The sequence below is a fragment of the Lepidothrix coronata genome, unplaced genomic scaffold (genome assembly GCF_001604755.1).
Source record: "Lepidothrix coronata isolate B3197 unplaced genomic scaffold, Lepidothrix_coronata-1.0 Scaffold73, whole genome shotgun sequence".
Taxonomy (NCBI): Eukaryota; Metazoa; Chordata; class Aves; order Passeriformes; family Pipridae; genus Lepidothrix; species Lepidothrix coronata.
Window position 1 is genome coordinate 4608210 of NW_016690253.1, and position 22229 is coordinate 4630438.

At 55.3% G+C, this 22229-nt stretch overlaps 1 protein-coding gene across 1 annotated transcript in view; it reads right to left on the minus strand.

Annotated features, from left to right (window-relative positions):
• AR (androgen receptor) overlaps positions 1-21557 on the minus strand; it is a 38715-nt gene extending 17158 nt beyond the window's left edge. The window contains exons 1-2 of the mRNA XM_017819322.1: positions 20674-21557; positions 1797-1948 (exon numbers count right to left, since the gene is read on the minus strand). Coding sequence (XP_017674811.1) covers positions 1797-1948; positions 20674-21557 — 1036 coding nt within the window. The remainder of the gene's footprint in view (positions 1-1796; positions 1949-20673) is intronic.
• Positions 21558-22229: the final 672 nt, after the last annotated feature.

Here is a 22229-nt window from a genome sequence, read left to right on the forward strand (position 1 = left end):
CCTGATTTATTGTCTCTGCCCCCCAAAAAAGACTATCCATGTACCTCAGGGTAACATAAGATGAAAGCTTACACTCCAGCAGGTGCCCCTGCCCCTCCCTGCACACAGGTGGCTCCAGGCCAAAGAGCTGTTGCCTGATTCCATCATGGCCAAACACTTTTAACCCTCTGCCATACTGCAAGGTTGAAGAACCAGGAAGAGGCATAAATACCATTTAAATTAATGATATAACACAATCAGGAAAGGGAACAACCCCACAGCACATGCCTGTGGAGCAGTGTGAGCAGCCCAGGCTGCCCCTCTGCCCTGTGGGCACCTCCATCCCCTGTCACCCACAGGACAGAGCCCACCCGGTGCCAGGGGACTGCAGCTCCAGCACCAAGCCACCGACAGTTTGTCTGACTGAGAGCCAAGACTCCACTTACTATAAATCAACAACAACTTGCTGACTTAAACAAGCATCTGTTATTTACTCTGGCTGCATAAGCCAACCCACTTGGCCTGACACAGACTGATGTGCAGCAGAGACAGATCTGCAAATGATTTACTTGGGAGAAATATGCCAAATTTATTAACTATTATTTGACCGCCCTTTCTGGCAACAGGACACTGATGTCCCCTGTGGCACAGCTCCCATTCTTCCCTAAACCAGCACTGGCAAGTTGGCTCCTGGCACACTCCAAACCCAGGCAGGATAATGATAATTGATCTGGAAGCATCACTCTGACAACAGCAGGTGAGGACCCCCAGTGTGGGACCTCTGCTCAGAGGGGAGGGAGTGGGCACACGGGGAGGTGCCAGTGAGACAGAAGCTCTGTCCCCATCACTGCTGCCAGCCGAGGACCACGGGGCCTCCCTCTCCCAGGGACACCACAGCTGGTGACACTGGCTGCCAAGAGCACACACCATGGAAATTGTGTTAGCACCAAGGAAGTGGTGCTTGTGCTGGTTCATCACTCCTGAAAGCAAGCCCAATGAGTGATTACAGGCACATTACATTGCTGGACAGTTAATCTTCCACAACAGAGACTCTCACTGCTGCCGAGGAACCACAACTCTGAACTGCAAGCAGAAACCAGACATTGCTGAGCCACAGCCCCAGGAAACAGCTGGGCTTGGTCCTTCCGCACGCTCTTTCCCGAGGAGAGATGGTGCAAAGACCTTGCCATTGAGAGGAAACTTTGGGCTCATGCATAGTGCTGGAGAGCCTGGAACTACAGAGCTGGACACGAAGGAGGAGTTGCTCTCTCAGGGGCTGGGTTAAGGATCACGGACCCTGAGGTCAGAGCACAGCTCCTCAAGGACAGACAGTTGTGCTGTTTTGCAGGCATTGACAAAAGTGACCCTCTGAAAGGGATGCAGGAGAAGAAAAGCCTTCCCCAAATTTGGAGTTGTGGGTCTGAGATCACAGGTGGGCTGATGGGAGCTTAAAGAACTCCAGAAAGTCAAGAGGAGAAGCAGGAACTGACTGCTCTGGGGACTCACTAGGTCATTTCAGATAATCACGGAATCACAGAAGGGTTTGGGTTGGAAGGGACATTAAAGACCATCTTGTTCCACAACCCTGCCATGAGAAGCGACACCTTCCACTAGACCAAGTTGCTCAAAGCCACTGAAAAGAATAGTGTTTTGGCAAACTGGTTTGGCTACCTTTTGAGGGCAATCTGTAATGTGGAATGACAAACGCAGGACAAAGAAATCAATTTATCCCGGATTTTAGTCCTTTCCTGGTTTAAGAGGTCTTAGAACCCCACCACACGCTGTGGCAGTGACCTTCCTCCTCTCTGCCCCATTACCTTCAGCCGCCCGTTTGAAGAAGACTTTGCAGCTCCCACACGTGAGGGCTCCGTAATGGCACCCGGACGCTTCATCTCCACAGATCAGGCAGGTCTTCTGAGGTGGGAAGTAATAGTCAATGGGCAGGACATGGTCACGGCCAGTCTCCAACCTGCAGTATAAAACAGAGACAACAAGGGAAGGGTCAGCAAGTGTGGTCAAGATAAGCTACAGGGAGCATCGCAATGGGGCCTGGGAGAACCCTCATGGCAAACCCAAAACTGAGGGGATGAACAAGCCAAGCACTGAGCAGCAAGCAGGTGAGCAAGGACTGAGCCAAACTTGGCTCTGACCACGGAGAGACCGTGCCAGGTGCCCTCCCTGACACTGCCCCGGGTGCAGTGTGTGACAATGTGTGACAAAGTGACAACACAGCCTAGAGAGAGAAGGCGACTGAGACGGGCTGTTGCAGTGCCCATGGAATTCTGGCTTCAGTAAGGAAGCTCGTACACCAAACAAGGCAGATTGCAGTGCTGCCAACTGCCTAATGCCACATGAACCACCCAGCTGAGACGTCCTGAGAGCCCACCCCCCTCCCCAAACAGCCCTCATGCTTTTCCCCACATGCCCACATCCTCCCCTCTCGGCTGGCACCCTCCTGCTGACCCCCTCCCCACCCTGATCTGATCTCTTTGATCAAATCCATGGAGAAGCTGCTTTTCCAGAGGACATGGCAGCAGGAGGACTTTATCCAAATAGGAGCCAGCATGCCCAGGCAGTCTGGGGAGCAGGAGCACACTGAGTTATTTGCTAAAACTTGCTTTTTCTCCAACCGCTGGATGAGGCAATTAGCTTCTAACAGTCTGCAGGTCACTGCAACTTTTGAGTAAAAATTAGATCCCTTTTGGTTTCTGGCGTTGTTTGTTGCTTTCAGGTGGGTTCTGAGAAATCAGATTGCATCAACAGTGAATGTAACAAAGATGGGACTTCTTGGAAAAAACCTTTATACCCAGAAAAGCCCCACTTGGGCCCACAGTAAACCCCAAACCCACTGAAAACAGATTTTTTCCTTAGATATTCTAATTCTGATAACAAGAGCTGCTTTATTAGTCCAGATTATCCATCCCCTCCTGTTCTGCTTCCTGAAAGACATAAATTAAACTGAGGAGAGAGAGGTTTTAAATAGTTTTTATATGAGCTGGGATGCTCAACTCCAACCCAAGACCAGGCTATCTCCAGAGGACCAGTGCAGTGTGCCTGTCACAGTGGGCAGGGCTCTTTGCCAAAGGACAGCTCTTTTCCAAGCCCCGGATGGCTCATCTCCAAGCCCCTCACACCTTGGGATTAAAGCACAACAGGAGACAGCCACTGGTGATCTCAGTCTGCAGGGTGACCTTGCTCTGACCTCGCTGCCTGTCTGTCCCCCTGCAGTGCTGCTCCCTCCTTTCCCTCCCAGTCAGTAACTGGAGCAGCAATTTCACCCTCAGTGCTTAAGGCAGAAACCTTTTGAGTGATTTCTCATCTCTTTGCCAGGAGCAATCAGAAACTTGTCCGTAGATGCTGCTCAACCACCATTCCCCAACCATCTCCATTTCCAAGACTTTTCTTGAATTACTGATTAAATGAAGACACAATTGGATGCACTGTGACTGCCACAGTCTAGTCCTGATGCAAGCAATGTCTCCCTGTCTCAGCTTCCCTGGCATACCGCCCATCCTCCTGGCATGATCCCACCACCCTGTCCCAGGGCACCCCCGCATCCTCCCACACCACCACCCTGTGCCACAGAGCCCTGGCACTCAGTGTGAGGGGCTGCTGGGGAGCAGACCCTACTAAGGAATACCAGCAGCACATAAAAAAGCTTGGCTAAAAATGTCTTATTTCCCCAGCATGTTTTAGATTCCCACAGAACCAGACCTTTCTGCTAAAGACCCCTCTCTTTCCCCCCCTGTGCAGTTGGAAATCTGACAGTGCATATTTCCCTGTTTCCATAAGGCTTCCATGCTCTCTTCCCCATGCTCAGCACCATGTGTGCCACAAGCAGCAGAGCTTCTCACAGCAGCTGTCCTGACGACAGACACAGGACCCCCCAGAACACCCTGGGCTTTTTGAGGATTAATTATCTAAAACTGAAAGCAGGTTCAAAATGGAGTGGCTTCTGAAACAGGTTTTAAAGAGCTGTTTCTGCACAGGAAGAGTTGTGCAAGTACAGATACACCTTCCAGCAGGTGTGTATGGAGCGTGCCCCTCGCGCGTGCCCGTGCCAGGGTTGGGGCTGGGCAGGGCTCCCCACACTCCCTCTGTGCTCAGTCACCCTCACCCCCATTGCTGCCGAGGGATGGAGCCTGGAGGGTGCTGGCAGACATGGAAGGTGGTTCTGGGCCATGAGACAGGCTCCTGTGGGTAAGGCTCCTGCCCGTGGGGTGTGGGCAGTCCCATTGGGGCAGGAGACGGTGTTCCGGCAGGCGGGGAGCGGCTCGGCCACGGGCCCTGCAGCACTGACACGATTCCCAGCTGCCTCCCACACCTTCCCCACTGGCAGCCACTGCCCAGAGCTGAACGACCTGCCCAGGGACGCCCTCGATTTTAAAATTATGCCAATTTGCCTTTTCTTTTTTATATTTAGAGAGACAATTGCAAGAAGAACATAATTTAAAATGTGGGCAACTCAGAGTGAGCTGTGCTAATGGTTGCCTTAACGATCCAGTTTCCAGTTTCCAAGAGACATTTCCAGGACGTTCTCAGAATGTGCAAGTAATAAATAACACTGCAATGAGCCAAACAGGTGCCTGGGGAGGTTTCAGGGGCCGGCAGCACTCTGGGTAGAGCCTCAGGTGCCACCTGCCCCAGGGTGCCAGCCCCTTGCCCCTGCGTAGGGCACTCGAGGGACAGGAGGGTGGCTCAGCAGCTGGCTTGCCACCTTTCCTCCAGGTGGAAATATGTACCCTATGGGTCCCTGCTGGCTGCACCCACCCCCCAGAGCCGCAGGAGTGCTGACGTGGAACCAAAACAAGCCCCGAGAGTGCTGTGGGGGACTCTGCAGTGGTCCGATGCATGGCGATGCCAGCCCGCCCGGGCAGGGCGATAGCGGCCGGCACAGACACAACTGGGCCAGTGACAGCGGGCGGCAGTGCCGGGCCCGGCACAGGCCAAGGTCAGGGCTCTCACAAAGGAGCTCGGCGGCTTTCGCGGCGGGAAAAAACAACTTTGGTATCTCTCCTACAGCTGTAGGAAGAGCTTTACTGTTGTTTGAGAAGGCTTCTGTAAGGAAATGGAGAGTTTATTGAGCTCCTGCCATGTGCAAATGTTTCTGGGGAGTAGAAATGATCATTTTGCAATGCAAGCATGTGTTTGTCATTAGTTAAATTTCACCAAGCAGCCACATTTCACAACACATCCAGAAAGCCAAGAGCAAGCACAGGTAAGAGAGGAGCCAACCACTTCAGACCCACAAAGGAAGTTTCCGTCTCAGCAACAGCCAGTACAGGGCACAACCGTCCCCTTGCCTGCGACTTCCCACCCCAGGCCAGATCAGGACAAAGTGATGGCAGCTGCCATGCACCCTGGCACATCTGGCACAGGAACCCTGGAGTAGTGCACGCTGGTCCCACACCTTGCGCTCTGGGGAAAGGGGTAAGGGGTTTGCACCTTCATCACACTCTGTCCAAAACCTGTCTATCATGCTCAGGAGGACACTGAGCCCAGAACTGAGCCAGCACTCACATGTGAACTCAGGTGACACAGAACCCTCTCCAGTCATTTCAACCACTGTCAATTCTGAGACACTCTAATGTTGCCAGGAAGAAGTGCTGCCTTTAAAAAGGCATTGCCTGTGCATGACATCCTCAAATGCAGTATTAAAACTAAGTAGCTTTCCCTCCTGCCTGGCCGAAGGTCTGTGACTCACACTGAGGGGCCAGACCCATGCCCAGCAAAGGGCACGACTGCTGACTTCGGGCGCATCCTCATGTCCCCTTGCACTGCCATTTGGCTGCCACTGGCTCCAGCCAGTGTTGAGCTGAGCCTGTGCCTGCAGCCACCCTACCATGCTCACCCACATAACAAGGCCTGCAGGGAAACTTTAAAGCCCCTCATCTGTTAAAATGTGTGAGCAATTCAATCTATGCAGCCGTGGACACTGATTTTATTTCCTTTCTTCTAAATAGCCTTGAGTGTGTTTCCAATCTGCCCGTGCCTTGTTTTCATGTGTGATGGCTGGCAACAGACTCACAATAGCATCTGAGAGCAGAGAAGGGCACAGTGTGAGCCACAGGCCTGGTAAACACACATGAGAACTGGATCATCACCAGATTTAATAAAATAAATATTAGCAGATGACAACAGATTTTTCAAACATCCCAGCAATGGGGGCTGGCTGGAGGAAAATGCTCTGGAGAAGAAGAAGGTCCTTCTACCAACAGCTCTCAGGAGCAGGCTGGGCTCTCCAGTCCTGGCACTGCCTTCCAGCCTCGGGGGCACAAACAGCTTCCACAAGTACAGCTGCACAAATCCCTTCTCAAATCTCCAAATTAAACTCTGTTTTCTCTTTTCAAATACACTGTTTATTTATTTTGACAGTTTATTTTTCACATGGCGGATCCCCACTGCAGTTGAAGCCTCCCCACCCCCAGTCCCTGGCTCTTTTCCCTTCTGTTCTCCTCTGCTGTGCACTAAGGCTGCTCCAGCCTGCTGCTGCATGGAGCCAGCCACTGTTTGTCCTGCTCTCAGGAGACAGCCCCAACCTGCCAACCTGACTAGCCAAGGCACTGCAGGCCCTTTGATGGGGTGGATGGCAGAGCCACAGCATAACCCAGACCTCTGGGGAGGCTCCTCGTTTAAAAGTAATCCTGAGCTCTCACCTTTCAGTCATCCCTAAGGAAGAAGTGGAAAAGGAGGTTATAAAGGTGAAAGGTGGCGAGTTTGCTACATCTGGAATGCAAAGCCTGGGCGAAGCCACCCTGCAGCCTCTGCACCCCACCAGTGGCTGTGGTAGAGGTGCTGCCTGCATTGGGGTACAGCTGAGACCAAGACTTCTGCCTTGAAACCTGAGCTCCAGCCAGGAGCTCAGGGAGCAGCTTAAATAAATCAGCTCAGAGAAGAGCTGATTTCCCCAGACAGAGCAGGTACCTACAAAAAGAGACAGCACAAGTGCATCGCAAGGTCACTTCAGATGGGAACTCACCTGATTACAAAGCACGAAGGGGACAAAAAGGAAATGAGAAGCAGCACAGGCAGGCTGCAGCCTTGAGGAGCACCAGTGCCCTACACTGCATCCTTCTAGTGACTGCAGAGTCACCTGGAGTCACCAAGGACAGGACCTTGGTGTCCTTGGTACCCAGAGAGCCCTACTTAGTTCCCAAGGAGACAGTCTGTCCTGACTGATATTTATGCAGTTAGTTTAATCCACACCATAAACTTCCATTCTCAAATCCATCTCCTCTGCTGACAAAAAGAAAATGTGCCTGTAAAGAAAATCACAAATAATGAGATATTTGATCCATATATTTCATGCTCCAAGAGACACGGCCATGATTCCAGACAGGGTACAGGCTTACAGTTCCCAGGAAATTGTCCAGGGTACCGTGGGCTTGTAATGCCACGTACCAACATCTGTGCCTGTAGGAGGAATTCTACCTTTCCCTCTCCCAAAACAAAGCACAGTGATGCTTATGAAACCCTCCAGAAGAGGGAATGATGCTTATGAAACACTCTGGAACAGGGGATGCAAGTTCTTGGTGGCTTTTCCAATAGTCAGTGTGCTGGGCGGATCTCCAGAGGAACAGAACACTGGACCGGTGTCCAGCCACGAGGCACAGCACCTTGGGTGAACCAGTCACATGGCCTTGAGGCATTTCCACAAACCACTTGGCCAATCAACGAGGCAGCATCGTGTCCCAGACTGAACCCAGCAGCTGCCGGAGGGTGGGATGATGGGGCACGGATGGCACGGGCAGGACAGGGACTGATGTCAGTGCCTCATGCAGACTCCCTTCTCAGCTCTGCTCTGTTCAGCTCTGCTCTGCTCAGCTCTGCTCTCCAACCCAAGTGCACCTTCTAGGCAGCAGGACGAGCACTGCAGCCGCATTCACCAGCCTTCCAACACGGAAAGGACCCCTGGGCCCGCATCCTGCTGGGCGCCATCGGCACAGCGCTCCCCGTCACCTCCAGCCCATGGGCAGCACATCCAGGCAGCCAACTCTCAAGCACCTCACCCCTGAGCCCCCACTGGAATCACCTCAGGGCACGCTGGATCTTCCCAAGAGCCAGGCTGGCCCCTGCAGCCATCCCTCCGCAGGGACCAGGGCACTGCACCTCTGCCCACGCCCCGGAGGAGGATGCTACTGGGACAGGGTGTCCCCGTGGTCCCCCAGCTAACCACAGCATGTGGTACGGTGCTGCCGAGAGAAACTCAAGGTGAAACAATTCCAGCGTCACACAGAACTCCAAAGGTACTTGGAATTTAACTTGGCAACAAGGATCAGGTGGTGCTGGTAGTTGGAGGTCAGTGGTCAGCTCCCACCTGGGCTGCTGAGGGATGCCAGGATTCATTCCCAGACACGGATATTTAAAACACAAAATATTTTCCCCGCTTCTTTGGCAGTGGGATTATTGCTACGGAAACCAGTGCTACAAATTCTGCATTTTCATTTCTCCACTGGATGAAGCATGAGGCAAAAACAGTCAGATGGCAACAAGGGCGGGACCCAGCGTGGAAACACGAGGAGACCACAAATACCATGGATTTGGCACCCTCCCGGGGAGGCACACGGCATGAGCCAGCACTCTCCCCCTGGCACAGAGCCCTGGGGATGGACAGGCATGAGAGGAAAAAGCAGAACCTCCCATCTTGGGGAGCAGCCCCTGCTCCCACCCCTCTCACAGGAGGGATGCCAGGGCTCACTGCGGTGGCTCTGCACTGCTGGTCCCATAACTTACCCGCAGAACTGGGTTATTTTTAGGCATGTTTATACCGAGACCAAACCTTTTCAGAGACACAACTGCAGAGGCATAAAAATCCTTTTCCTTATTATGTCTGGAAATGGATATAAGCTCTATCTGCAGAATTTCCCTTCAGCTCTGCTGGCAAAGCATTGGGTTTCTGAAGGAGACTTCACAACTTGTGCAACACTATCATGTTCCTGCACCCTCCAAGCGGATCGTGCTGTGAGTCATCCCAGACAGCATAAACACACTAATTATAACCAAGGTTTCACCTACTTAGTGCCAGGTCTCCCTGGCACTCTTAGCACTGATCTCAGCAGCACAGGCAACATAGAGGCAAATTCCTCAGCAACTCATGGCCACCAGTTCACATCCACCGGGTCCTCCTGCTCCATGGCCTGGCCTTCCCAGCGTGCCCAAAGCTCACAGCTGCCCACACCTGTCAGCTGCAGCAGGACCAGGGCAGGAGTGGGGCAGGGCTGGGGCAGGAGCGGCACAAGACCGGCCCCTCAGCAAGGCCTGGATGGATGGATGGATGGATGGATGGATGGATGGATGGATGGATGGATGGATGGATGGACAGCCAACTATGCTGGTATCAACCCCACTGGCACGCACCCCCAGCCTGAGGCATCCCAGCCCAGCATAGACTGGGAAACAGAACTTTGATGCCAGTTTGCTCTTTCAGTGACACCAGGCAGGGACGGCCAGATCTGTCATTTTGGGGGCTGAGAGCATTTCTGGGGAAATACAGAAGGCAGAGCCCTGCAGTGATGCAGCAGCGCAGCTGGCTGATGCCAGGGACCCACGGGCGTGGGAGGTCCTTCCATCACCACAGACCCACACTGAAGCTTTCACCAGCCCTGCTGGGCAGCAGTACCCAGAGAGAGCCGTGGCGGTTTGGCGATCAAAGTCCTACCCCCTCCTCCTCTGCTGTGCTCTCCCGAGCAGGCAAGGAATGAAAGCAGACAGGAATCGTTTTCTTTCAAGCCCGCCTGTAAACCAAAACACAGATGCCACATCTAATTTTAGGCCTCCCAGCCTTGAGAGTGTTCTCTGAAGTCTCTTTGAGCGAGCAGCAAGATAGTCAGCTCAGGACGTCCTGCCACAGTGGCCGCGCGCCCGCCTTGACCCCGATTCTGAAACGCCAGGAGGGCAGGGGCAGAGCCCTATCCTCTCCTCCAGCCGTCAGGGCACAGCATGGCCAGCAGTTAACAGATCCCCACTGATCGCAGGGGATCCTGCAGAACACACTGAGCTCCCTTCATTAACTGGAATCACGTGCAGAGGGACTGGTTGGCCACCCTGCCAACCCCAGGCTGCCACCTTATTCATGCTGAATATGACAACTGCTTCAATTCAGGCCATAATCCAAGGATTTAAGCACCCATGTGGCAAAAGGGAGGCTGAACTGAGCAAAGAGAGAACCGCTGCCCCCTGAGCTCCCCTTAGCTCCCACCTCAGCTCAGCCCTGTCCGACACTCGGCACAGCTCCAGGGCGATGTTCTGTCCCAGCACTGTGCTCTGCTCCCCCTTCAAAGCCACCCCAGACACAGCTCAGAACCAAGGACTCAGCACTTGGCACAGGCTGTGCTGTAAACAAGAAAGGGAAAAAAATGCCTTTGCTGCTCTTGTTTTTCTAACCATTTAAAGATGCTCCCAGGAGACTTGGGAGCAGACTGGGAAGTAATGGGTTTCTTTGCAAGAAGATCCCATTACCAGGGAAAAGACTTTTTGACCACAGGCACCGATCACTGAAAGGCAGAAAACAAAATCCACGTGAACAGGTTGAGTTCACAGGGATGACCTCACACATCCTGAAGCACAGGAGCACACATGGGGATGAGGCCCTGAGCCAGCCTGGGGGGTCACGGGTCCCCCCGGCCCCACAGCTCCAGGCATTGGACCCAAGATAGACAGGTGCCCCATAGCCTTGCCCTGCCAGAAAGCGGGAGAGGGGCCAAGGGTGACCTGAGGGGCTGGTTCTCAGTGCCTGAGTGGGGAGAAGGAGCCATGCCAATCTCACATCGAGCCCTGTGCCGCCCATGCAGAGGCTCACGGAGCCTCAGGCGGGGGCCAAGGCCACCTCTCCTCCCCACGGGCAGCACGGGCCACAGCACCCATTCTCCATGGACATGTCTGCAGAGGGAATGCTGCAAGCCCCAGGGCAAGGGATGGGTATGTTCCTCATACAGAAGAGAACACACACACTAATCTCTGTGTATGGTGTTCACAGAAAGAAGAGGATGAACATCCACAAATGTGCACAGGCACATACACGATCCAAGAGAAACTGTAAATCATCTGAGCTATCTTTGCGGGGGAATTTCATTTTCCAGTTAATGCACCTCATCACTTCCTAGATGAAAGCAATTAATCTGATCTGCATGAAATTCCTTTCTTCCTTTCCCGTCTCAAGAGGAAAGAGAACTGCTGAGACACTCTGCCCCAGCCCTCCCAATGGCACCGTCAGAAGATGTGTAGATGCTGCTCTGCAGATCAGCACGAGGGGGAGGAGGCAGGAGCGTTCACAAGGAAATTACCAATACAGAAACTTGTGCCTGGGCTCTGTTCTCAGCACACGGGCCAAGGTCAAAGCATTCTTTCTGCCATTTTTAACCAGCAAAGAAGCCAGAGCAGCTAAAATATGTAACAAGAGCCAAAGTGCTGAGGGGCTGGTAAAAACACCAGAGAAGTGAAGTATCATCTTGGGAGACATGAGAAATCCCCTCCGGCCATCTGTAGGCAGAGAGAGCACGGAGGGAAGGTAGTAAAGCCCAGGGTTTTCCCACCTCATCCCAGAGACTGAACACATCCTCTCTAAAATGTATTCTGGAGATCTGCAGCCTCCCCTCTGGCATTAGTGGGGATTGGTCCCACAGGCAGCAATTCCAGGAGCCCTCAGCGGGATGGGAGTCTGGCAAAAGAAGAGGCTGCTGCAACAGAAGGATTTGTTCCCAAGGCTCTTTCCAAAGCCAGCAGCTGCAGCCAGCCTGTTTCTGGTCCTTGCTGGAGCTTATTGGTGTGGAGGGAGAGAACACCCACCAGCCTGCACCCACCCAGCACACACCCACCCATCCTCAGGCAACACCAGTGCATTGAGGCCAGGCTGGACGGAGCTTAGAGCAAGCTGGTCTGGTGGAAGGTGTCCCTGCCAACGGCAGCAGAGTGGAATGAAATGGGCTTCAAGGCCCCTTCCAATCCAAACTATTCCATGAGTCTATCATCAGATTCCCCAGGCTCCAGCAAGAGCTTGACCCCGAGCCTCACGGGTGGTGCTGGCACCCGGATCAGGCAGCAGGCACCCAGGACATCCCCCCAGCACTGCCTGTCACAGACACCTGGCTACAGACATTAAAGGAGTTAAAGATAAATCATTATGACTGCGGTCATGCACAGCACATGAACAGCAACCAGGACTCTGCGTGGAGCTCTCAGGCAGCTCTCGCTCTGCACAGCCTGAGCAGGGCTCTGCCAGCCCAGGCACACCCCAAATGTGTCCCAGGGGCATCCAGAGATCTCCAGGCAGGGTAAATGTGCCTGTGCCTGGGTACTTGCCCCAGCTAAGGCTGCCCACAGTGCTCCCTCCCCTCATGCCAAGGATGGCCCGGACCAGTACTGTTCGTGTCCCAGTATTGGTGGTTCTGCACTAACTTTGTCAGCCTGATTTAAGCCATCTCTTTTGCCCCCGGAGCTGTTTGGGAAGGGACAGCCACTTTCCTGTGTCTTGAGTCCAGCACAGTCCATTCACCACCTCCAGGCAGTGCAATGGAGGCACCCACTCAGCCCCCCCAACAGAAACACGAGCTCATTCCAGTAATCACTATATACTTAATAGTGTGCACTCCCTCCCTCTTTGATTAGCACAGGGAAGCCACCAGGACACCTGCAGAGACCACTGGTGTAATCCACCCCTGCGGACACCCGAGCTACGTGGAGCCAGATTAACTCAGGCAAAGGGCAGCAGCTATAAATACCTGGAAAACTGGCTTATACTTCTGAGATTATTTCTACTACTGCAAATCACTTAATCTGAGGTCCATGTCCCTACAAATCATTCCCATCACTTCTGAGGACAAGCCAGCACTTAACTTTGTTTTCACTATTTGCAGATGCCTCCCCGGGGGGGGCTGGGGAGCTCCAAGCCACAGCACAGCGGGTGACCTCGTTCTTTCTGGCCTCTGCTCAGACTGCACGAAACAGGGAGAAGGCAGCGACAGGAGAGCAGTGAAGCCAAGTTGAGCCGAGGTGAACAGAGCCTGCCCTCCCATCCCACCTCCTGCCTGGGTGAACAGAGCCCGCCCTCCCATCCCACTCCCTGCCTGGGTGAACAGAGCCTGCCCTCCCATCCCACCCCCTGCCAGCGCCGGCAGCCGGCGAGCGCGGCGGCTCCTGCCCGATCCCGAGGCACGGTGCTGCACTCCCGTAACCCCACTCCTGCAAACACTATCCCGGGAGCGGGACAGGGTCAGCCCTCCCCGAGGGGCACTGGGGTTGGCAGAGGTGAACAGGCCAACGGATGGGGCACAAAGTCCAGCACACGGCACAGTCCCCAGTACAAAGCCAGCCTGGGCCCCAGGACCCCAGCACTGAGCTGCCAGGACTGCAGCCACTCATACGCACCGAGGAGCTGCTGCCAAGCCACAACCTCCTGTCAAACCTCATCCCCTGCCTGCAGGACAGGGGCAATTCTTGTTTTCCACAATTGCCTGGAAGATGAATGAATTGCTGTTCATGAGTTCTTCAGCAGTAAGGTGCTGTTGAAGCACAAAGTACTACCACTGGGAGTATTTTTTTTACTGTTAGAGTATACTTTGAACCTCATTTAAAAATATGAGCGAGGGGAACCAGGGTTGCAATGGTGAGATTTAAAGCAGAACAAAGCACAAGCACACACCGCAGTACCCGTGAGCACTGCCCACTGCAGGCAGCTGACAGGGGTGAGTAGGGCACCCCTCACTGTGGGGATCTCCCCTGGGAGGCTCCTCCATCCCTTTGCCCCTCATCTGGAGCTGACAGGGGGATTAAGTGCGGTTGGACATGGATGAGTAGCACGGGCAGGTCAGCAGAGACAGAGACAGCAGTGGAAACAGCGAAGAGGGAATTTGGATGGAGAACCTCTGTCACAAATCTTTGCCATGACAACTGGGCCAGTTCCTTTTCATTTCAATGAGCTCCCTTGTACCACTGTTAGTGTTCACAAACAGAGCCAGCTCTGGTCCCCACAGTGTGCAGCGACGGTCGATAGCAGGGCCACCTACCACTGCCAAGGCCACCTCCGGGCACGCCTGCACTGGCCACACACTAAGGGCTGATGTGACTCTATCTGCCTCTTAATTGTTTACTGGGCACAAATGCCTCCTGTGCACGCTGTCTCTTGGCTCTCTGGAGGAAAAGAAAGCTGGAAGGGATCCAGTACCCCCACAGGAAACACTGCCCTTGCTGCTTCCCTAAAACATGGTGTAGAGCTGGGCTCATCCAAGGCAAGAGGAGATCACTCCAGTCCATGTTCATGTCTTACCCAATGACGACCCCAACGAGAGGTGCCTGCGCCCTCTGTGCCACGTGACCACCTGAATGAGGTGTCACAGAGCCACCCTCACCAGCTGGCCCAGGCTGTCCATGACGGCTTTGAGGCATTTGCTTCACCTCAGTTTGAGGTGCAGATGTGCCTTTTGCAGAAAACCCTCCAAAAAGAAAATTCACTTGCAAGAAGTAATGAATTGAGATGAACAGGAGGAGGAGAAGCCCATGGCTCTCAGGCCCTTACAGCAGCTCAGCTCAGCCCAGCGCTGCCTTTGGGCTCACAAGGCCATCCAGCGGTTTTTCACTTGCAAATATGTCCAAGACTGCAAAGCCCCTGGAAATACATTGGGAATGCAGCGGGAACCAAGCACCACAGCACCACTGATGCATCTCAAGACACAAGGTCATCTTGCAATACACCAAACACAAAAATTCTCCTTCTATAACTCAGGTGTGTGTGGGCTCCTGTGTCAGGTGTTTTGGGCTCCTGTGTCAGGACCATCCCAGACACCACTGCAGCCCCAGGGCTGACATAATCCCATGGTACCCATCATCCTATGGCACCATGCTCCCAGGCCTCATGCTGAGTGGCTGTCCAAGGGGAATCCTATTTTTTTCTACATATTTCCAGTGTCTCAGAGCCATCCACAGCTGCACAGATCTCTGTGGTCTCCCAGGGCAGCTCTGAGAAACAAACAGTTTTTACTAGAATTCATAGAAAGTCTCCCACAGAATAGTTTTCTTTCAGTAAACACTCATTTGATAAATTTAAAACATTCCACAGGATGATAAAATAAATACAATTATTTCTTTTGTAATTTTAGTCCACAATCACTAGCAGAAAGTATCCACTGCAAACCCAAACCCAGCAGCCTCCAGTGAGTGCTCCAACTCCAGACAGCAACTGCCAATGGAGAACTGTCAAACTGGGACAGGCACCTTCAAACCAGCAATTTATAAAATATGAATGAGGGTCTGTGCCAAGACAGGAGTTGAATTAATGGGAATGACAGAAAAACACAAAGAACTGACCTACTGCTCTCTACTACAAATTATTCTTTACCCTGTGGAATGAAACTGCTTTCATCACATCAAAACAAAATATTCCCATATGACTACAACATTTTCAATATCTTAGGAAATTTTAGGATTTCTTCCTGCAATACATGGCACTGTTTCCAGCTTTCCTCCCAGCTCAGGAGCACGCTCTCCTGCCATGCAGACTTTCCCTTCTGATCCGCTCCAGCTTTCCCGGTGCCTGTTCCTCCCGCTGCCCACCCGCAATCCGTCTTCCCCTCCCCTTGGGCCGCGGCAGTGACCCCTGGCACAGACACAGAGCGGGCTGTTGTCTCTGCCAGCGCCCAGCATGGCCTTGGAGCTGGCATTGCCCCTCGGATGCCACTCGCCTTCGCTGCCTCGCTACAGTGTTTCTGCTTTGATCCTTCCCAGGGCTGTCCCACACCTTCCTCACTCTGAGAAAGGGACCAGGGGCAGTGACTTCCAGGAATCGCGGGTTCTGTGGCTCTGGGACACAGTCCCAGCTCCACACCCACTGACACCCATACCCATGGTGGGGTTCCTGCCCTGGGAGCTGCTACCCATCCCCATGGCAGAGATCTTGTCCCAGGGAATGACACCCTGGGACTACTGACCCAGGGGTGACTCCTGTCCCCTGGACTACAAAACACACTTTATTTCTTATTCTCAATCAGCATTTTGACACTTCGATAACATACTTCTGTCCTCTAAGCAGCACCAAAGCACTTCTTATTGTTAACTGGCTTTTGAGCTGGAATGAAGTTCTCCTAACAAGAAAACCAGTGGTCATGCCAAAGACTGGCTGCAAGGAGTAATGCAAAGCACAGCTCATCTGTGCAATAAATAAATACCAAGGAATCTGTAAATAGCAGGAAGAATGTAAAAGCTGCACAAGAAGAAGGAGAGCTGTTATGGGCAGATCCTGTACAACTTCCTGCTCGGAAGCCTCGGGAATACAGAATAGAGCACACAAAATGCCTATGTGACTCCAACCCACTGGTGTCCTTCAAGCTTTCTGTGGATTATTTCCTTGGCAAAATTTTCTGATTTCTCAGCCACTGCTTCCAACACCAAGTGCCCCATAGAGCCTGATCTTGCACTGCAGCCAGTACTTGAAAGAAACTAGGGCAGAATAATCATTGCTGATACCAAGCATGAGACTATGGAACTAGTTTCCAGAGGGCATGAGAGCTCAAAAGTTCAAGACGTGAAGAAGAGGATGGGACAGCCCAGAGGAAGATGGGACACACATACAGACACCCCACGTGTCTGCCCTCCACAGCCCAGCCCCTGACAGGTGACCCATCTCTCCTTCCCAGTGGTAAAGGCAGAGCTGGAGCGTGAGAGAGCAGGGAAGAGAGGGAGGGACAGATGGGGGAGGGAGGGGAAAAGGAGGAGACCGTTTTATGAGGCTCAGTGTATGTTCGGGAGGAGGCAGAGTCCTGCAGTGCCTGCTCCAGAGCAGTGTGGGGCAGCGCCCGCTCGGCTGCTCCCCTCGGCCCGAAGGGTTCTCCTTGCTGAGCACAACTCCAGCGTCCTGATGGCTCCAGTTACCTGGCCTCAGCACATCACTTGTTTCACAACCTCAGCTCCAGCCGTGAGAGATGAGCACCCTGCCACAGCCTGGTAACACGGCAGCTCACACCCCTCTGAGCCCCGAGTTCCCTGGTCCAGCCCCAGTGCTGCTGTTACTCTGTGTCTAACACAGCTGTCCCCTGCCCCTCGGCAGGGAAAGGATTGAGAGGTGCTGAGGAAGAAATTTGTTGGTTCCTGATAAATGGAGAAGAGAAAACAAACAACAAGCTTGACTCTGCCAGGCTCCCTGTCCCTGGGTCTGTATGGGCCGGAGGGATCTGCTGCCCACACAGCATCCTGCCACCCTCCACTTGCTTCCAAAAGAAATATTTACATCCTATGGCCAATCCCCAGAGCAGAAAGGTCACACTGACAATAGCAGACAGGAGGGTCAGCCCCTTCCCAAGGGCTTTGCAGTCCTGTCAGCACAGAGCTGGGGGTCCCCAGAGCCCTCCTGGGACAGGGATGCTGGGGCAGCTGCTGCTGGGTACGGACTGGGAGTGAGGGCAGCCCTGAGAGCAGCCTCCTGCCTCATCTCATCTCTCAGGGTCAACAGCTGCCCTTCATCCCTTCATCTCTTTGTCAGAATCTTATCTCCTCCCTCCACAGGCAGGAATTACTGCAGGTGTTATCTGTAAGCTGTAGCACAGTTACAGAGCTGAAATGATTACAGAGCCCTCGAGTCAGCCGATGCATAAACATGTGGCACTGGCCCAACCTGATCACAGCTGGACTGGGAAGAGGAGCCACAGGTAGGTGTGACCAGCAAACACCAGGATTCCAACCAGTATCAGCAACAGGTAATACCAGTGATAGCAAATGCCACTTAAAAACATCTGAAGCTACGTGGACTGCAGATTTTCCTGAGCCAAGAGATCCTTAAATCCTTTTCTCCTCTTTCATTCCATTGTTTTGGTAGCAGCTCCTTCTCTGATTCCATTTCAGCTTAAACCAGAGGCCAGCCCTCCCTACCCACTGCTGTGATTCATCTTCCAAGTCATTCTGATGGTGGAACCTTGGATTTATTCTATCAGTGCTGTGTCTTGCTCCTGAAAAAGGTTTTTCAGTCACCTCAAAGACTGCTGGTAGTAATGATGCAACAACCAGAGCACAAAGATGAACAGCTCAGAGTCTATGGGGTGACAAAAGCTGGGATTAGTTTGCTAATTACATGTAGGCACAACTGGCCCAATGAGGGACACTGTACCAAAAGCTTTAAATTAACCCAAATTGTATTAATGTCCTCAGTCTTTCTGTGTGATGTGTCCGCACCTCTAAATCCAGGCACCACCCTGCCATCCAAAGGGGCAGAAGTGGCTACAGACCTGCCCAGGAGCAGCAGCCATCCCAATTCCCCCCAAATATTAACAAACTGCTCATGCTTCAGTGTCATATGAGGGGTGTTTGACTCAAACTCAAAAAATACCTATCCATACCTGGTCACAACTGCAACAGGCAGAGCTGAGCTTGGGAGAGCTTCACCCGGAAGAGCCACGATCCTGCTGGCAGACAGTGGGACCATTCGGAGAGGGAAGCAAGTGAGAGCAACACACCTTGAAATGCTCCTTATTCTCCAAAGCAGGCTGTGTGTGCCACTGCCCTCGCCAGCACCTCCAGGCGCAGGGAGCAGAAGCACCAATCGCCTCAGGCTGGGTGAGTACCCAGGAGTGCCCCCCACTGCCCTCACAGAGCGCTGAGGCTGCATCCTCTGAGGCCAAGAGGGGGAAGCTCGCTGGGCAATGCCATGTAGGACAGGAGCTCAGACCCAGCACCAGACACAAGCAGGGGGGTGCAGGTCCAGAGCCAATCATCCTTCCATCAGGTAATTTTACTACAGAGCCCCTTAGCTCCCATGACCCTTTCTCCTCGCAGGCATTGTTGCCTGTAATGCTGGTACAGGACCCACCAGGCTCCAGCAGCAGCAGAGCTGTTCCTGTGCTGGCATCGCCACAGATCCAGGAGAAAACACAAAGCCACAGGAATGGGCCAGCAGCACACTGTAAAGCTAATGGAGGCTTTGCTAGGATGAAGTGTTAAACCTGGCAGTGATTAACACACACGGCTTGAGCCAGACCACGACAGAGCATTCCGCTTTCCTTACGGTGTTTGAAAATTGCATCTGAACAGAGAAAGGATAAATCCCGTCAGCCCATCATACCTTCGCAGCAGCAGGGTAGTGCTGTACAAGCATTGGAGTTCAAAGGACAAGATATTGGTGTTGAAAAGGTCACTGTGCCAGCTCCGAGACTCCTCTGATCCCACAGAAGTCTGCCAGGGGAAGCAGGACGCAGTCACGGCACACTGAACAGAGCCGCAAGGAAGAGGAGGATACAGCACTTGCCTCAGGAATGAGGGAAATGTCATTTATCTCTAAGGCATGACTCGGGCAAAATGTACCTGCTGCTGTCTGGTCCAGCCCCCACAACTGCCCACGGACCTCCATGGGAGCCCAAACCTGCTCTCCTCAGCACAACGTTCCCTGTCCGTGCAGGATCCTGCACAGGCTCTGCAGGCAGAACGGTTGCACGGACGAGCCTTCTGTCAGCACAAACCTGCACCACCATCACCAGTATCTGGAACGCTGAACTTTTCCAACTTGATTCCTCCCTGCTCCCTCTGTGCTGATTCCAGCAGAGATTTATCCAGAGTCCAGAGGCATACCTGGGACTTGCACAGCTCCTGCCATGTACGAAGCTCACAGCTGGACGATGCTCACAGCTGGATTCTTTTTGACCTATCTTTAATTTTATCCCTTTATTTTTTGCCAAGCCCTCAACTTCTCTGTATGATCCCCCAGTAAATCACTGCATGGATGGAAACTGCCACAGTGCCCAAACGAAGCCATGAACATTTAATGCACAAACAAGCCCAGAGGCAGCACAGTCGTCCCGTGCTAATTTAGCGGGAAAATGTAGTTGTTCAGTTCAGCCTTTGCTCCCACCATCCCGAGCACCACAGGGTGAGCATGTGGATGCAGGACTTCCTTGACTGCAAACCTCAGCTGAGGCCTCACACACTCGTGGTTGGGGCTGCCTCTGAGGCAGCAGAAAAATCACTTGTGCAGCCCTGCCTCCCTCCCGTTTCCATCAACACGGCCGTGCTTTGCCGTGCTGACAGGTGAGCACGCAGGTACCCACTGGTTTAGATGCTATACACGATTTTACAGAGGTGGTTCACCGCCTTTTTTTGAGGTTAATTCACCAGGAAAAATTACTTTTGATCAAATCCTACTTCTCAAACAAACTTCTCCTTCCCTGCTGCATTCCCAAAACCCATTCTAGCTCTACTTTAAAACACATTTTCTACCTGTACTTAAAACAGCCCGGAAGCACAGGTGATGTTTTTTTGCCGCTACATTCGGGGTTCCCTGCTATGCACAGCGCATTCCGGGCACTGGGAGGATTTTAACTAGATCTTAAGATCCGTCCGTGCTTCAGGCACAGCATCCCGATCCTGCCCACTCCCAGCGGCGGGGAGCGTGAAGAAATGCGATAAACACAACGATCTCACGAAACAGCGCGGGCACCGGGTACTCCAAGGTACTCCTGGCACGATCTCGCCTAGCCAGTCCCAAGCGACAGCGTCCCGGCAAAAGGGAAGGTGCGGCAGCGGAGAGGGGCACCGAGGACAGAGCGGGGCTGGAGTCGCGGGGTGCGCGGGGCAGCTGCGGAGGCAGAGGGGCGGCCGGAGGGGCGCGGTGCAGGGTCGGGGTGAGGGGTGCAGGGTGCCGGTGGGATGCAGGACGCGGGGTGCCGGCCGGCGGGATGTGGGATGCAGGGTGCAGGATGCCGGTGCCGGTGGGACGCGGGTACTCACCGGAGGTCGCCGTAGGCGCCGGCGTAGCCCTCGACCCAGGGCTCCAGCTCGCTCTTGATGCCGGCGGCGGGGGCGGCGAAGGGCGCCCGGCCTGGCGGGTACCAGGCGTCGGCGGGGCAGTCGGCGGGCGGCTCGGGGCACGGCCCGTACAGCTGCCCCTCCTCGGCGAAGAAGGTGGGCCAGGGGGGCGCGGGGCCCGGCGGGACCAGCTCGGTCCCGAAGCGGCACGGACCGCCCCAGCCGCCGCCCGCCGCGGGCCCCGGCCCCGCCGCGCTCTCCAGCTTGACGCGGCCGAAGCCGCGGGGCAGCCCCGGCCCGGCGGGCGGCTCGGTGGCCAGGGCGGCCGCGAAGGCGGGCGGGGGGTCGCGGGCGGGCGGGTGCGGGGCGCGGGGCGGCCCGGCGGGCACGGCGAACATGCAGTCCTCGCGGGGCAGCGGCTCGGCCGGAGCCTCCAGCGCCTCCAGCGCCAGCCCCATGGAGGCGGACACGGCGCGGCACAGCTGCCGGGCGCTGTCGCCTAGCGGGTCGTCCTTGTCCGCCGGCTCGGCCTCGGGCGGCGGCAACAGCGGCATCGATCCCGCTTCGCCCAGCAGCTCCCTCAGTTCGCCGGCGCAGGGGAAGGACGAGCCGATGGCGGGGCCGGCGGCCGGCAGTGCCTTCCCGGCGGCGCGGGGCTCGGGGGGCGGCAGGCAGGCGGGGGAGCCCGGCGGCGGCCGGGGGCTCGGCGGGCAGGGCGCGCTCGACGGCAGCTGCCCCGTGCCCGGTTCCTCCCGCGGCGGCTGGAAAGCCTCGCAGACGCTCTGAAAGAAGCTCTGAAAAGCCCCGCGGAAGGTTCTGCCACCCGGCCGCGGGTAGACGCGGCCGACCCCCAGCTGCACCTCCATGGCCAGCGAGCGCGGCAGCGGCGGCGGAGGAAGGCGCGGCGGGCGCGCAGAGCTGCGGCGGCGGTCCCGGCCCGACCCCGCGGGCCGCCTACCCTCGGCGCTGCCCCGCGACGCCCATCGCCGCGGCCGCGGGGCGCGATGCTCGGTGCGCGCAACAGGCAGGGAAAGTTGGCTGCGGGGGCGCGGGCAGGTGCGGCGGCGGAGCGAGGGGCGGGCGGGGGCGGCCGCGGGGCGGGAGGCGCGGCGGGGAGACCGCCCCGCGCCGCGGCTCCGCCGCGATTAACCCCGTGACGGCCGCGGCGGCAGCAGCGCCCGCCCGGTCCCCCGGCGGCCCCGGCGCAGCGCGGACGCAGAGCCGCAGCCCCGCCGCAGTGCCCGGGCTCGGCGCCTCAGCGGGGAATGGCAGCGGGACGAGGCGGCCCGGCCCGGCCCGGCGGGGACAGCGCCCGCCACCGCGGCCCCCGGGCGATCGCCCGCCCCGGCCCCCGCGGCCCGGCTGGGCGGAGCGGGGCAGGGCGGGGGCGCGGCGGTGGCTGCCCCGGCCTCCCCCCGGCTGCCGAGAGCGCGGGGCCGTGCAGATCCCCGCCCCGCTCCGGGCCGGCCCGGCTGCCACCCCGCTCTCCCCCCGGCTGGCAGCTGGCGCAGCTGGGCGGACTTGGGCAGAAAAACGCT